This window comes from Montipora foliosa, chromosome 13 (assembly GCF_036669935.1).
Source record: "Montipora foliosa isolate CH-2021 chromosome 13, ASM3666993v2, whole genome shotgun sequence".
In the NCBI taxonomy this organism is placed as follows: domain Eukaryota; kingdom Metazoa; phylum Cnidaria; class Anthozoa; order Scleractinia; family Acroporidae; genus Montipora; species Montipora foliosa.
Window position 1 is genome coordinate 15,343,989 of NC_090881.1, and position 17,500 is coordinate 15,361,488.

The 17,500-nt window shown below is 39.4% G+C and overlaps 2 protein-coding genes across 2 annotated transcripts in view; both read right to left on the reverse strand.

Moving 5' to 3' along the window:
- Positions 1-7,425, reverse strand: part of LOC137982570 (uncharacterized) — a 15,038-nt gene extending 7,613 nt beyond the window's left edge. The window contains exons 1-2 of the mRNA XM_068829690.1: positions 7,302-7,425; positions 4,397-4,535 (exon numbers count right to left, since the gene is read on the reverse strand). The gene's annotated coding sequence lies outside the window, so the exon portion shown is untranslated. The remainder of the gene's footprint in view (positions 1-4,396; positions 4,536-7,301) is intronic.
- Positions 7,426-9,933: 2,508 nt separating this feature from the next.
- LOC137982559 (uncharacterized) overlaps positions 9,934-17,500 on the reverse strand; it is a 70,699-nt gene continuing 63,132 nt past the window's right edge. Inside the window, exons 10-20 of the mRNA XM_068829672.1 lie at positions 16,079-16,108; positions 15,825-15,958; positions 14,469-14,736; positions 13,357-13,467; positions 13,055-13,245; positions 12,034-12,156; positions 11,866-11,936; positions 11,079-11,119; positions 10,838-10,934; positions 10,654-10,753; positions 9,934-10,350 (exon numbers count right to left, since the gene is read on the reverse strand). Coding sequence (XP_068685773.1) covers positions 10,282-10,350; positions 10,654-10,753; positions 10,838-10,934; positions 11,079-11,119; positions 11,866-11,936; positions 12,034-12,156; positions 13,055-13,245; positions 13,357-13,467; positions 14,469-14,736; positions 15,825-15,958; positions 16,079-16,108 — 1,235 coding nt within the window. The 3' untranslated portion in view covers positions 9,934-10,281. The remainder of the gene's footprint in view (positions 10,351-10,653; positions 10,754-10,837; positions 10,935-11,078; positions 11,120-11,865; positions 11,937-12,033; positions 12,157-13,054; positions 13,246-13,356; positions 13,468-14,468; positions 14,737-15,824; positions 15,959-16,078; positions 16,109-17,500) is intronic.

A 17,500-nucleotide genomic window follows, 5' to 3' on the forward strand; every position in this document is an offset into this window, starting at 1 on the left:
ATTCAATTCAATGAGAATTCAAGGTTAATTCAGTAGAAAGTATGGACTGCACACTACTGACTACGGAACACGGACTGATGATAAAACACAGGCAAAGGTATAAAACGTGGGGATACGGACTACGGACTGAGTATAAAATACAGATTACTGTATAAGATGCGGACAAGGGCATCAAATGCGTTCTGATGATTATAAACAGCCATAACCTGAAAATAATGCATTAAATTTAATTGTGATGTACCTTGCCATCAGTCACGATTATGAAAACCAAAAATTCAAATTTGTCTCTTCAACATTCAATTCTTAAGAGGTGCAAATTTAAATTTTCGAGATAAGTGCGAGGATCACTTCTATCTTTCCGCTTAAATTCGCACTGATTCTTTTTCATTGACCACTCCTTTCAAGGGGACACATGATGTACCAGTCGAAACCGAAAATAAAGGAAACGTAAGGTCAAAGTTTACCCCAATGTTGCCACCGTTTTTCAAAAATGCAGCATATTGCAAGGGATGAAGCTTCCAGTCTTGAGTAACGTGAATAACCCCTGATGTTGCACGGTTTAATATCAATGCTTTATTTAGATGTCCTTAATCTAGGACTGCTTGCCCAAAAACTCGTAAGCGCTAACCGTTTATTAAGATGTATCAAAAGCTATAGGTTTCCATGGTATTTAACACTGGTTAGCGGCGGTAGCCATGCTTCGAGCAACGCGGGCCTGGATTATATAATCGTAGTTATAGGATAAATGACCAAATGAATAGTAAGAAACAGGAAGTGTTCAAATCTGACCAGATGAATGGACTGAAACGGTGTCACGGTATTATAAATAATAGGTAAATCGAGTGAAAAATTTGTGTAGAAAACTCTTCTGGCAACAAAATGAGAATTAAGCAATGTTTAGAGTATTCGCAAAAATGTAGCTACCTATTACATGGTTTTGCATGTATAAGAGTTTCCTATGTTTCTATAATTTATTCCAATATTTTACCGCCTAGCACTTTGAAAGAACTGAAACTGACGGTCTCAAAAATCCAGCAAAAATATAATAATAACTTGTGGCCTTTTTTTTTCAATCCAAAGTCGTGTTCAAGATTAGTTCGTTCTTAACAACAACCTCTTCACGACAGAATACCGTCGCTAGCCTTTTATATGTTCATGTTTGGAACAACACGGATCGTTTGCCTTGTGAATACTTTAAAAATCACCAATGTTTCTCTTCAATCGTTTTCTAACAAGACTTGCTGGTTGAGTCTTTCAATCTCTCAACAGTGATCTGTGTCTGACAAATCGTTTCCCGAAAAAAAGTACTTGCGTGCTTCCACAATGTTCGTCAATTGACAAATTGCTTCCTAAATGATCGTGACGGTCCCGCGACTTAAACCAAAGGATTATCCTTGTCGTGAGATAATTTAGCCACTTTACTATCCCTTCGAGAAAAAACGGACTTAAGATGAAGGCAGACAAAGGCATTCTCTTACTTTTTCGAATAGCTGCTCCAACGCTAGATTGCAAATGTAACGTGTAACACTCCGTGACAGATGGCACCAGCATTTTATGGTGTCATTTTTGTGATCTATTTCAGCAATAGAGGCCGTTTTCCGTGTTTCAATAGCCTCATCTAAACAATCGGGAGAGTTGGGAGAATTCGAAACAGTTATGCAAACCCGAGACGAGGGTTTGCATAACTGTCGAGAATTCTCCCAACTCCTCCGATTGTTTAGATGAGCCTATGGAAACACGGAAAAAAGTCCTTTATTGCTTTTATAAAATATTTCTCAAAGATAATTCAACAAAAAAAGGAAAATGCTCTTTTTTTAACGTCTTGATTGAAATGGATTTTCTTGATACACGCTCCTATTTCCTACCAGCCAATCAAAACGCGCGTTTGACTACATAGCCAAACAAAATTCGTGTGATGTCACAGCCGTGGTTCTATAGTCTCATCTAAACACAGCTATTGACCAATGAGATTGAGGGTACTATCTTTATATATTTTTTTAATATCATCGAAAAAATATCGGCAAAATCGACTTAATTTTTCATTGAGAAAAGTGATCTTGACAGAGCGAAAGCATAAGACATGAATCAACTCCAAATGTCGTAAAGTTGAGAATGGTTTTATTTGTTTTATTCTTGTCTTCCATCAGGTAAAATTATTGCAAAATACAAACCGTGACTAAAAAGTGTCAATGGCATTACTTTTGAGATAGCATCTCATTGGCAATAACAATAACAACAGACAAAAAACATACTAACGGCTTACTGAAAAACTCGTCAGCCGTAAACATTGAACAAAAGATGAACATTTTTCATTACAATTGCCTTAAAAGTTTGCAATTTTTAGTAAGAACAATTGTTGTGACGGAAAGTATTTCCAGTGCTCATCTGTTCAAATCGTGTTTAGTTTGGCAAGGAGTTATTGCTCTTCGCGAAAATTTCTCTTGTAAACTTCAAGGTAAACTTATAAAATGTCAATGTAAACTTCACCGGACTTCGCTTGCCTTTTCTTCAGTAAGTTTAAAAAAATAGGGGACGGCAGGAAAGACGAAAGTCTCAGCATCCAACTAAACCATTGGATAGCAAACATTTGGATAAAACGCATTACCATTTTTTAGTCCAAACCACTTTTAAATGAAAAAGGAATTCACGGCGTGTCGAAAGAACAAAACATTTTAAAAAAATCAAAGAAGACATGCGAATTTTTATTTGACTTTTCTCGAAAAATCGGAGAAAGCAATTTTTACATAAATATTCGTATGAAAGGCAAAAAGGGTACGAACCTGGCGACAGTTAAGTCAGCAATTCCTAATTTCACTCAAAATCGTTTCCTAAGCACATACAAATTTTAAGGTGCCTTGATAGTTTTTTTTACAGTCTCATCCCATGTTTACCGAGGAATTGCTTCTTCAAGTAAGGATTCTTTGCGGCAAAACATCCTTTAGATACGTAGGGAAGTCCAAATTAAAGATAGCACCATTACAACCCTGCGAAACAACACGATCGACCTTTCCTGTCGAAGACCCGTACACCGTAATACGTAATTTAGAAGAGACATATGATCCCTTTCGCTGCTCGTAACACCCAAACGCTGATTCTTACCGGTTAAAACATAACAAACACCCGAGAGAAATGAAGTTAGATAGCTAATGTTGTGTGCAGTCTTTGGACGGAGATCTCAGATTTTCTCAAACTAACGCAAATCGTTTAGCTAACTAGCTTTGATTAGGCACAAAAACTGACGACAGAACGTGATTGCCCGCCAGAAAAATGCGGCTTGCCAAATACAACGCTGGCCATGCGATTTCCCGCAAAGGAAACTTGCCCGAACACCCTGCTCCACCCTAACAGTCGGTACGGGCGGGCTAACCGACGGACGTACACGACGTCATCACCAGAATAGGCCAATTCGAAAAATACCAAAATACTCTTTGTTTGTCCCTCCAAATATTGCATAAGCATTGTTTTTGTTTTCTCTTGGAACCATTGTAAGTCCCAAGAGAAACTGGAAACAATGATTATGCAAAATTTGGGGCGACAAACGAAGAGTGTTATGGTATTTTGCGAAGTGGCCTATTTCCAGAAGGGAAAAATTTCCCAAAATATGTCTTACCCATGTTGCTCCGCTTCGTGTACGCAAGCTACAGTGATGCCTCCTGGGGATTTTGCGTCAAGCAATCTTCAGATGTAAACTCAAATGGCAGTCAAAACAGCTCAAGCGTTCAGCCAAGGTAGAATCAATGAATTATTGATGGCATTGCGTCTCATTTCTTGCTTTAATATCCCATGATTGAAATAGCCACATCGTATGGAAATTAGGCATAATTGTCAATTTTCCACGCTCCTTCTTGTAACACGAAGCCAGACATGAAATAAAAATTGGAGTTTTGAATCGAGTCATCTTTTGAGTATTGACTTTTTCAACTTAAGAATGTAATGTTGAAGCGACAAAAACTAATTTTTGGTTCAAATTTTTCACTGAGGGGAGGAATGCTTGAGCTATTTTGACTCTTAAGATATTTTGGCGAGGTAAATCACAATTAAATTTTATGCCATATTTACAGGTTATACGCTGTTTATAATCCTTAGTCCGCATCTTATACCGTAGTCTGTATTTTATACTCAGTCCGTAGTCCGTATCCCGCGTTTTAGACCTTCGCTTGTCTTTTATACGTAGTCCGCAGCCCGCAGCCCGCAGTCCATCTTCCTTACTGACCGATTATTGAATTTTCATTGCATTAAAATTGAATTTTCATTGAATTTAATTTGAATTTCATTAAATTGAATTGAAACTCGATATTGAACAAATTACAAGTTCAATTTGTAGTATTTTACTGAAATATTTACTTGTTCTGATTTATCCTAAATTGCACACAAGATGAATCATGTGATTACTTACGAATGTCTTCCAAATGTCTGTTTTCCTCTTATTGCACTTTGTTCGTGTCTTGGGTTATTAGTCCCTCATACATTTTCGATAAGAAGGACGCTGAGAACTTTTCGTGACAAAGAGCTCTGCGATGCGCCGCACTCGTTTGCTGAAGAGGTAGACACAGAGTCGAGTTAGTTTGAAAAAAAAATTGGCCATCAAAGGTGACGAACTTTATTTTCAAGATTTGCCAATATATATAAAAAAAATTATCTCTTCAGCAAAGGTGGGGGGAAAAACGGCCACCCACTAAGGCAGGTGGAAGAGGCGGTGGTGGAAAATACTGAAAATTGGTTCAAACAAGCTTTGTAAACAGCGTGATGGCGAGCGATCAAAAGAACGTGAGCGCAGGAAAAAACGCGCTTAAGAACGATGTCGTCCGGAATTACCTAAATTCTGATTGGTTGGAAATAAGATAGGCTAAGAGCCTCCCGCCTTAGCCTGAAAACCATTATATAAGCAATGCTTTGCCATAAAATACCATTATGATGCCGTCATAACGGTGTCTTTGATTGAAAAATGACATCCTTGATTGACACGCAAACAATTGTGGAGACTTACAGGCCAAAAAAATAATAATAATAAAATAATCTGCAACCTCTGCATTAAAACGTTGTTGTTTTGTCGTAACCATGTTGTTTTGTTGCGCTTTCGCGACCCTCTTGTCAGTCAGTTTAACTAAACTTTCAATTTGTTGCGCTCCATCTCAGCTTTCGGCAATGTTTGGGATTAATTGACCTATTCTCAGCCAATGAGCGTGCTAAAATTTTATGCATGTATATATAGAGAGATTCCTTATGCGGCCCTTTGCTCTTCAGCAGAACCAGAATTGAGCCCTATTGACCCTATGCAATCGAGGCGATGCACGAGTCCCCTATAGTTCAGTGCTACAGCATCCGAAATAGTAATTTCGACTCCTGCAACGGAGCACTAGAACTGTTTATATTGAAAAGTGTCTGTTTGCAATAAACAGTTCAATTGTCTCATACAGGTCTACTTCTTAATGACAAGATAAATTTGACTGAAAGTGGGTATATCTACTTTTTATTGAAATTTATACTCTGATGTTGCGTCTCTAGCTTCCTGACTGGATCACTCAATCTCGAGTAACAGTATATCGTATGACCTAATACGGAAACTGGTCGCGTCAAGTGTTGCCAAGCTGAAAAATTCAAAATTTTTCAAATCTTCAATTTCCAAGTCTTCAAATATTGAGATCTTAATGAAAATTTAATGAAACAGTTATTCCTTTCCTGCCCGTTGGATATGAGATTGGTTATAGCCAATCATATCAAGCGCGCGCTTGTGGAATAATTGATAACGACGTTCGCGCCCATTGCTACTGCGCATTTTTTCGCGCATGTCACGAACACGTCATGCATCGCAGACCACGAAGGTAAACACGATGCTAAAGGCGCAGACATTTTCCACAAGAATGGAACGTGAAAGGGTGTGGCATCATGGGATAGCTGTGGACCCAGGTCTTTTCGGAAATCTCACGCAATGGCGTGACAGTGCGAATATACGATCGCTTTGAGAACTGCGCAGCGATTTTACACTCTTGAATACTCGGTGACCCCTATTTTTCTTTCCGTAGATCACTTCCTTTTTTGATTTTGTCCATTTTAACAAAAAACAAAAAAAGTCTGTGCGAAAGAAGTTACAAATATTTCGCTTTTTATGCTGTCGTGCGACCGGAGCTTTCTTTCTTAGACTAATATGTATCGTTTTTTAAGGTCTATTTCATCTCAGAAAAAGACATCAGCTTCAAAGGTTAATTTAGTTATATTAGTTACTTTGAATTGAGGACGTTCACTTGATCTAAATTTCACTAATGCAGCTTTTTTTATTGCTGACAGTTGTAAGCTAAGATCGTCTTAAAGTAACGCAATATTTTAAAAGTGCACCTCATGATCTCGTAAACGAGCACGGTGACCCCACATTTTTTTGCCTTTTTTACAAATGTAGATCAATACCTTTCTGCGTGGCAAGTTTTAAAAAAATCTGTACATGGGAGCATTTTGGGCGCGAACGTCCTTAAACGAAGCACACAGTAAATTACAAGAAACTCTGAATCGGGCTAGCTAAGTGATTTATGACTAGCATGGTGCAAGCACGTTACTCTAAACAATTGTTCCATAAACATTGACAATGCATTTTCTGCAAAAGAAGATGGAAAACCTCCATCAGAACGCCAAAATATGCGTGCATGTACTCTTGCGCGGGCTACCATATCATAATAATTAAAACAGCTCATGACCAGGATAAACAAAATAATTTGAAAAACCATCGTTATTTCGAAAGACAAAAAGATGTAAAAAACAAGTCAAATGCAATTTCTTAAGAAACGGTGCATGACGACTAAAGTGATTTTCCTGGAGCTCTATCTTGGTTGCAGTGTACAATGATGAGAATTTCGTTTCTTGATTTTTCGAAAAATAACTGCGAATTTTAACACACACTCGTACAGGATCTCTATTCTTTTTCTTTTTCTAGTCACCTATAACAATTCATCGAACTAAACACCCGTTAATTTTCGTTCGTTCTGGCATACTTTTCCCTAGAAGCATTTACATGTATTTTCAGAAAATCCGTTGTTAACTCCATTGACGCTTTAACTTTGCTTTTCATTTATGAAAGGTGAAAAAAAGACCCCTTTGGATTAGTGATTCTTTTAAAGTACACTCCCCTGACTTTAAACTACACAACTGGAATTGCAGGTTTCATTTAATCAGACTTAATACAAAAATTGATCTAAATTGTCTAATTCGGGGAGACTTGAAACCGTAATGACATCGTTTTTCTTTTTGCATTTTGTTTTTGAAACGTGAAACTTATTTGTATTTGGTGGTATTTCGTATTAATGAAAACTTACTTGCCACAGCAGCACAGCGTAAATTTCAATTCAAATTGTGTAAAGGAGATTTTGCCACTAACTCGGGAAAAGAACGGCAGCAAGTAAAGCAATTCCCACCTGCCACCTGTCACCTGCAATTCCCTTGTGGTGGGTGGTTTTCAAGGGATGTCGTTGACAGTGATATTAAATTCAGCTTAAGTTTCACCGTTTTCCTTTAAATATGAAAGGATTTAAATTACCATGCCATCTTTATTTTTAAATGAACGAAGGGGATAGTTTCTAAAGAAACAGTGGTGCTGCGTCGGTGGGGAAGTAGTATACAAACAATTTGGTTTTATCAACGCAGTTGGTAATGTAAATTGGCCACCGTACATAGATTCTAAAAGCTGACGTTTCGAGCGTTAGCTCTTCGTCAGACCGAATCGCGAATTGGATTCGCCTTGACGAAGGGCTAACGCTCGAGACGTCAGCTTTTAGAATCTCTGTACGGTGGGCAATTTACATTATCAACTCCGTTGATAAAACCAAAATTTTTGCATACGTCTTTATTTTCAGTTATGACAAGCAGATGTTCAATGATTATTGTTACCGGGGAAAGCGAACCTAAATGTCATTATCTGATATTGCACTGGCTATAGAGTTTCTTTCCACAAGAATTTTCTCTCTTAAGGTGTTTAAATGGGGCAATTCCAGATTACCTTCTAATGATAGTCTGTCATAATCACTAAGGTTAATCAGTTCAATGGGACAAACAGTTGACAATCGCTAAGGACTTTGTTATCTAAAAGATGCATTAATGGATCATCTAAGTCTAAAATCGCTTGCGGTTCCATGCAATCCTATACCAAAGAAAGAACATTTCATGAGGAACATTAACCACCCACGCCAAAAACCCAATGAGGGACGGGTCGCACTTGAGACAAATTTCTGAAATGTCGCAAGATGTTGCCGACAATGTTTGTCTCCGAGCATGTCCGAGACAATTAAAACGTTGCGTTTTAGGGTCGCATCTGTAGAAATATAAACCCAAAGTAAACATGGGATCTGTCACTGAATAATTTTACCGCATTCTAATAATTCTCATTTCCAGCTCAACGTGGAGAATAGAAACGGCCGGCATAATTCAGCACCAGATCGTTTTGTTGCTTTATTTTTATTCCTATGTTCAGAACGTAAATGCAGCTAACGATGCTTAAAGAGTAACTCTTCTTTCTCGCCGAAAGGGCGCCAGACCAATAAAAACTGTCGTTACCAGCACAAAGGTGTTCGGCAAAAAATTGCTGCAGATTTCCGCTTTGATGGTGGCTCCAAAACAAGTACCCTGGGCTATACCGGTCTTGTGCTTCATTTGAGTTCATTGGGTCTAAATCTATGTCCCAAAATGAGGAAAAGTTGCTTCGAAAACCTGGATTCATGATTGGCCGTGACGGAGCAATGTGAAGGTGACAACGAAAAAGGCCTACATTATGACATAAGCATAATGTGATTTTACTTGGAAGCCCGTCATAGTTAAGTATTTAGGTGTGCCGTTGCAAGGGGCAAGAGGCGTTGTCAATCATAGAGCTTAAGCCAATCAAATGAGGTCAGATCGAATAACACCGAGGTTATAAGCACGATCAGTTTAACTCGTGGAGCTTCTCGCTTCCTTCTTGCCCAAGAACACAACACAATTTCCCCAGCCAGGACCCGAACCCCGGACCACTCGATCCGGAATCGAGCACACTAACCATGAGGCCACCGCGCCTCCCACAGAAAGAGCGCGAAAAATTAAGCCTCGTTTATGTTTAGTTGTCCTGATTACAAGAAGTTTATCTGGCTTGAACCTGCGATCCAATCCAAAGCCAGTACCTGATCAGCGGTCAATTTCTAAAAAAAAAGCTGACCTCGGTAAGCTCTAAACTTGAGCCTGCAATATAGTCATATGTTACTGGTCAGCAGATCCCTTATTTAGACAAGTGTCAATTGAACATAACATGGATGTCCAATATCAAACATGTACATTGTAAATTAAGTAGTTAGAGTATATGGCCACCACGTTGGGCACAAGTCACAATGGCAAGTATGGAGGGGTGGACGTACGGAAGGACGATCAATGACGTCATAACTAAAACCAAGATTTCCCGCATCGATGGGCTACCATATTTTCCTAACCATGGTGCTCCGTGCGCGTGCGCGGAGTTCTGCTTCAAAACATATGAGCAGTGATGATCAAGTTAAGGAAATGGAACAAGATTTAGCCAAGCCTAAAAGCGGAGCTCCCTGGTTATTAATTCTTACTGCCTGTATGGTTAGTGAACATAAAAAAAGGTTTCGAATTGTCCGCGTTTTTGTGTTTCCAGTTGCTGCTTAATTAAATTATTTTCTTTGCTTTCCTCTATAGAAATATTCAATGCCTAACTAGTGAATTTCACCGCATATTTCACGCTAAACACCGATATCCCATGAATCACGAATCGAAAAGATAAGTGCGATATCGGTTTTTCGAGTGAAATTTACTTTGGAATTCACCAGTTTGGCAATGAATTTTTCTTGAACTGTATGAGTTTTAAAAGAAAACGAGCACCCTCTCAGCGAGCGAATGGAAAAGGAAAAAAAGCCATTGCAGAGCAATTGCAACCATCAAAAACATTTGTCAGTTCAAGGTCAAAACGAGTTTTGCTGATGTACTTTATTCAAATTTATCTCTGAAAACGAGATCATTCACATTTTGATGTATTTCATGCTACTGCTACTTCTATATGGTACGCTGATTTCTAAAACTCCTGAATGAAAAAAAAACATTAGAAAGAAAAATCTAGTAAATAAATGAAAGATTCAACATGACTTAACCTAACTTTAGTATAAAATTGAGAGCTTGAGCCATTTTTTCTGGGTCTCTCGTTTCGCTCAGAGAACGGTTGCCTGACTAGCTAACAAGGGGAATAAAAATCAAGACTGCCTTCTATTGTCTGAACTTGATTCTTTAATGGCCGAACTAGGGCGACAATTTCCAGTTTTTCTACTCGGCTGTCAGATCACTCACGTCGGCGTACAATCTTGTGTCGTATTGACTGAGATTCACATACGTCTGCAAAAGTAATATTGTAACAGTGATTGTGCTAGCTTTCACTTTGATTCTTTACGACAATCACCTCAATATGGTAGAATGATTCCAACTAATTGAATACAGACAATAAGGACAATTGAGTGCGGGACTTCTTATTTAATTGGCGAAATTTAAGGACAAAAAAAAAACAACAACAAAGTGATTCTTTTCGTAAAGTAAGACTTGGCTTTGGGATTAAGGACGGTACAATGAAGTGTGCGTGCAAACAGATTCTACGGGCACATTGTCCCATAAATACCCAAAATATTTCCTCGATTTCTTTACCTTGTGATTCCTTTCCATATCTTTCATTGTTTTTCTCAGCTTTTCAAATGTAGGTCGATCACTTGGATCTTCTTCCCAACACTTCATCATAATTTCATACCTGAATTATTGGGAGGAACTTATAGTCAAGCAGTTACTCATTACTTTTTACTTAGCATCGCAATTGAGGAAAAATATCATTTACAGATTGCTATCCACATGTCTCGGCTTAGGCATCCTGTATCCTTGTTGAATTTTATCCGCAATGAGTCTGGCGTGTGTGTCCGGGTATGGAGATCCACCTAGGAGTGTAAAATTCCTGTCTCAATGTCACTTTGTACCATTATCAAATGTAATTAGACGCCAATGTAATATGTAAAGCTATTTCTGTTTATAAAGCACACTTTTTTGTCATGAAGTCAAGTATCCTTTTTATTGAATCTTACCAATTGTCAGGATTTCATAGAGAAGAACCCCATAACTCCATCTGAAAAAGGAGTATAACACATGCATGGTAAAAATTAACGTTGAAGCAAGCAAGCAGATTTACAAAGATTTAATAAAAATAAAAATAAAATTATTAGTAGAGAAAAGAAATGACAAGCCTTTGGAGGAGACTATTTAGTTTCGTCGCAACACGGAGTCGTAATAGACATTTATGATATAGATGTTGATAAAATACTAGGATTCTTCTACGAAAAAATCATATCTTTACTGCGCGAGTGAACATATCATTCTTGCCTATCACATGTGAGGATATAGGTGTTAGCATGGTAATTAGCACGATTAGCCAATAAAAAGTGAAGTTTTCCTTCACTGGAAGACACTTTTGTGTTGTAATAAAATTCTTCTCCACTACCTTAACCTTTTTATTGCACAATTTGACATTATCATGATTTGTTTTTCCTAACTTTTATATTATGTTTCATGTTATGAAACATGCGTGTTTAGCGGTTGGTGACCTATTTTTCACCCCTTCGAGAATCAATAAGAGAAGTTGCTTTTATTTCATCATTATCTACATAACAAACAAAAGATTACATGGCCGCTTGGGGATATGAATTCTATCTTCTCGTGCTCATAGTGTCCCTCACTCGTTCGCTGCGCTCACTCGTGAGAGATGCAGCGCTCGAGGATAAAATTCATATCCCCAAGCGGCAATGTAATATCCTCTCTCTTTATAATTCTAAAAGAAAAATAAATTTAACTTTACACTGAAACGTATATACTTACACATCACTTTGTGTCGTGTATACTCCGTAAAACAAGGCCTCATATGCAGTCCATTTAACAGGTAATCGACCCTTGGTACGGAAAACCAGCAAAGAATTCCGTCAAAGAAAAAGGTTAACTCAAAGTTCGATCATGGCGTATAAACTATAATATCAGTGCAAGCCTTACCCTACTTTTCTTGGTATAAATATCATCTTGTTCCACATTTCTCGCCATCCCAAAGTCTGTCACCTTGCACCTCTCTGCTTCGCCAACAAGAACATTTCTCGCCGCCAAGTCACGGTGGACAATCTAAGAGAAGTTGTATGTGGATGTATAGTACATTAGTACCAAGGAAACTATCTTTATCAACAAACATAACTCCACCAAACGCAGCGTATCTCCACAAAATGATAAAGCAGGATCAGCTGGGCTTATGCCTAAAACGTCCATATTTAGCTACAATTCAGTTGGTACGTATTTCTATAATTCAAACGTCTAATACTCAATTAATGCAAATGCGCGTTCAAGAGTGAACAGCGGAAGGGAGATTTCAAACCATGCCTAATGTCCCCCCCCCCCCCCCCCCAATATACAGGAGACAACCAATTTGTTATTTGCAAGTAGTGTCAGAGTTCAACTCAGGACCTTTCATAACGAATGAATCCAGTGGTCAGAACGGAAATCGAACGGTTTTCCTCGTTCAATTTGGAATTAATTTGCACGAGTGAGTTTTTCAAAAGATGAAATTGCACGAGATGAAGCGGCTAAACCGTATGATTATACATAATAATTAGATTCATGTTTACTTGCAGGAAGATATACTCCAAATACACACATAGTTTAATGCTACTGTGGTTTGGGGAATTACGAATGTAGCTTAAAAAGTTGCACTCAAGGTGCTGTAACTTTTTAAGATACATTCGCAATTCACATGGTACAAAAAGCGTGACACTGGAGAGCAAATTGCCCACTCGGATATCTAAAACAAGGAACAAGGAAAATTTAATTTAAGTTGCTTTGTTTAAGATGTCCGATTGCGCAATTTGCTCTTCAGTTTGGCGGTTTTTGTACCATGTGATCGCCAGCTGCAAAGGGCCCATCATGATTCACAGGTAGTAAGGGTCTTCGTGGTATTCTAAACATTCATTTGGCATTAATTTAATTTATGGATGTGCTGGCCTAAGGCAACCTCCCCTCTACAACAAACCTTTTTCGAAGACAAGTAACACATCCCATCAGCAACCTCCCAAGCGAATTTCATCAGCTGTTCCGAAGTCAGATTGGTCTCTGGTTTCACATCCGGGTTCTTATAGTAAGTGTCGTTGAGTCCTCGGCTCTTTCGCAAATATCCCAGGAGGTCCCCAAAGGGAACATATTCGATCAACACCATCAATGGGTCTATGGAAAACAACGTTCTTGGAATTAAAGGTGTTCATTTGCAAACTAGGGTTGCTTAAGATATGCTCGTAACATAATATCCCATTATAAAAAAAAAAATGTCAATTTTACCGCTTTCAGTGACGCATCCGATGAGCTTGATCACGTGAGGGTGGGGCTTTAATGTTTTCATCAGCTCCAATTCTGACAACAGATCCTTTCTATCTGATGGAGGAGCATTGGCTAGGAAGTAATAAAGAGAAACTGCCAGTGGCCTCGTTCGATATACAACAGTTGACTTGGGAACACAACATTAGTGTTATGAGTGAAATGGCATTAGCAGGTATCAAATATACCATAATACTCTCTGGTTTGGCGTCGCACCGACATCGCGAGGTCACGGGTTCAAACCCCTTTCAAGTCTTGAATTTTTCAGGCTCCTTTACGCAATAGAGTGTTTTCACTCACGTGATCAGTAACTTTGTTTTCCCACCGAAACGAAAGAAAACATTACCTTGATAAAAGAGCTCAATTCCCGGAGGGTTAGATGGGGACATCAACATGGCCGCCTTTCGTTTGTTTAGGGACATCAACATGGCCATCGTGACGTTACGTCACGTCAATATACATACTTAATTGACCGCTCCCTATAGGTGCTTTTCAGGGCCAATGAAACACAACGAAACGACGGAACGAAACAACAACTGTTAACAATCCCAACTGGCCGGAGGCAAACCAGGTGGCTATTTACAAGTGCAGCTGAGACGTTGAACCAGGGACTACCAGGATCAAATTCAAAGAGTGGTCAGAGTGGGTCTTGAACCCGGGATCTCCGGATCTCAAGGCAAGCGCCCTAACTACAGGGCCACACTGCTTCCACACACTCTATTGCTACAGCTGCGTCCATACTGCGGGGACCATAGTTTCATGTAATTAGTGTTATGTCAGGTAATCTTGGAAGTGTGCGAGTCATTTAAGGTGGCATCAAACAAAAAAAAATAATCCAAAGAACTGAAAAGGGTTCTTGTTATTAATGTCAGTTTTGATTTTAGCGAGAAAATGAGGCCAATAGGAAAAGGACGCATATTTAATAATTAATGGTGTGTGCATTCTGTTATTACCGTCTCAATGCAAGCTGACCTTCAGAAAGTAACGAAGCCATTTTCCTGCTTCCACTGTATACTTCCAAAAGCATTATCAAAAAAACGAGTGAAAGCATATGACAAGGATAAGCGGCAACCAACCTTTCAGCATTTTTACTGCTACTGTTGCTTCCTCCTGATTGGCTCTTACGTTTTTCACCGTTGCCTGGGCAACCTGAGAAAAGGCTCCTTTACCGATGACTTTGATAACATGAACGTCTTCGCGACTGACTTCCCAGCTCCTCCCGGAAGGATGGAGAGGCATGTAGTATCCACCTCCTGCTGCTGGAGTCGCATAGGTCGCTGCTTCCTTCGCGTTTAGTTCCCTGGGAAGCCCTACGTTGTCTTTCACTTGCAAAGATACTGGATTCTGGCGACGATTAATTCACAAAAGTGATAGACTTACAGTATTATGAATGGTATATGAAATGAATCATATATGAACTGCGGATATGAAATTAAGTGGAGCTATGATCTTCGCAGTTATGAACGCAATTTTTGCAATTGCGTAGAGAAGCCTGAAAAATTCAGGAATTCAACGGGGTTTGAACCCGTGACCTCGCGATTCCGGTGCGACGCTCTAACCAACTGAGCTATGAAGCCACTGACGTTGGGAGCTGGTCATTTGTGGGTTCTAATGATCCCGTGAGGAATGAATCAATTATGAATGGTATATGAAATGAATCATATATGAACTGCGGATATGAAATCAAGTGAAAATATGATCTTCGCAGTTATGAACGCAATTTTAGCAATTGCGTAGAGAAGCCTGAAAAATTCAGGACTTCAACGGGGTTTGAACCCGTGACCTCGCGATTCCGGTGCGACGCTCTAACCAACTGAGCTCCCAACGTCAGTGGCTTCATAGCTCAGTTGGTTAGAGCGTCGCACCGGAATCGCGAGGTCACGGGTTCAAACCCCGTTGAAGTCCTGAATTTTTCAGGCTTCTCTACTCAATTGCAAAAATTGCGTTTATAACTGCGAAGATCATAGTGTTACTAGACTTACAGTAATTATATCTCTCAGTTCAACTACAATGCTAGCCTCGGTTTTCTTTTAACAAGCATCCCTCTCCCCGAGCTTTGCTTTGAAAATGATTCAACTAACGGATGATCATTGTACCGAGTTTTCCAGGGAGGGACACAGTTAGGGCAAAGGTAAGAAATTTAGTCCTTAACCAGTGCATCTAGCTTGATTCTGCCAACATCCATGCAATTCTAAAGTTAGTTCAAGAGAGATGCCAAGCAAAGACACAATATAAAGGAAAGAACAGAAAAGCGACGTGAGGTCTACATACAGATATGATGGAGAGTTTGGAAAGCTAATGACGAGATTCAATAGACTCCATCCCTCGTCATTCCATGACTGCTTCTAAGAATTGATAGTAACCACTTTTGCTAATCCAGGATTCACGTTCCACGAATCTATTCTTCTAGAAAGACCTTATTAACAACTTACCATAGATAAAAGATCCCCACATCTTTGACACGGACGACGGCGTATTTTCCATATCACCACGGAGAGTACAATAATTACGATAACCAGGACAACAATGAATGAGATGTAACAAATATGCAAAATAGTACAAGAACCTGACGAAAAGGAAGCAGAAAAGCACTTGTTATTCAGTTTAACGGGAATCCATACACTTGAAATGAATCAATGGCCTTCTTCTGTTGAATCTCTGAAAACTGGACATTATTTTTTTTCACCTTTCTGACTTTCCAGAGGTCTTGGAGTTGCTAAGGAAAAGAAAAGTAGGATGACAGTTAGTCACAGTGTTTGAGGGCACTTACCCAACATCGCTGACAAATCTGTGAAGAGAATCACTTTTGAAATGTCAATGCATTAAGCCCTTCTTCTTCCTATATAAATAATACCATTTGTTATTGTCTAGATATCTAATTTAGCGATTTTTGACACAGGTAAAAATGGCTTTATCAAAATCACATGGCAGCCTAATAAGGCTGAACTGCATGATTATTAACAATAAAATACTGGCTATTTACAGGGCATGTAATTTACACATAGACGGTAAATAAGTCTGGCAAAAACCCTGAGTGCGCATTATTGGGTTAGCAAACTGACTTTCATTTCTAAGCTTATAAGTAGTATGGTTCTTCGGTGGCAGAAAATGGTGAGGCTTGTGCTCGGCATTGGATACTATTGGTACGAAAAACTTATGACATTGGTCGATACGTCTATCCTTCGGTGAATTCAGGTTAAACAATGAAAGGTTGTCGAGATATGTAAGGCCGGGCGAGATTACAGATAAAGCGCGTTTTTCGAATACGCTCTATGTCGTTGCTTAAATAATCAGGCAGTGCATGATGGTAAAGGGGAGCACAGTATTCAAGTACAGGTCTAATTCAAGTAAGGTAGAAACTGATGATATCACGAGACGGAACTTTGGCGCGCTCAATTAAGCAATATCAGAAAAAACATCCGTTTATTAGCCTTTTTGATTACGTCTGAAATGTGACAATTCCATTGAAGGGTGCTGGCTATTGTTACACCTAACACTTTAACATTGTTTAGACGTTCAAGTTTTTTAAAGTTGACAGAAACCGTGGATATTCTAGGACGCGAGAAATTCTTTTCGAAAGCCCGTTTCAAAATTCAAAAACTACAACTTCAGGTAGTTCAGTCCCCCCCCCCCCCCCTCCCCCGAGCCCCCGAATAGCGGCTTCGGACACTCAGCTCTTCTACCTAGGTCACGTAATCTGCCTGGCCAGCGACGTTCAACGGGCACAGTCTTGTTATCGGACGGATAAGTTTCTGGCCCTTTATGCTCACTTGGACGACGCGCACCTGTCCATCCTGACCGGGGAACACTTCCTTCACTCGACCCAGACGCCGCTGACCGCGTGGGGCATTCTTATCAACAACAAGCACTACATCCCCAACTTTCAGGTTGTCTTTCGCCTCTTTCCATTTCTTTCGCGAGTTAAGTGTTGACAGAAACTCTTCTCTCCACCGCTTCCACAACACCTTCACCAGGTTCTGATTCAGTCTCCAACGGTTCCTGGGATTGAACTCTATATCATCGGTAACTTGAGGTGCTAGTTGACCTCCTAGTTGCCCAACTAAGAAATGGTTAGGCGTCAACACTGGCTCATCTCGTGGGTCAGCTC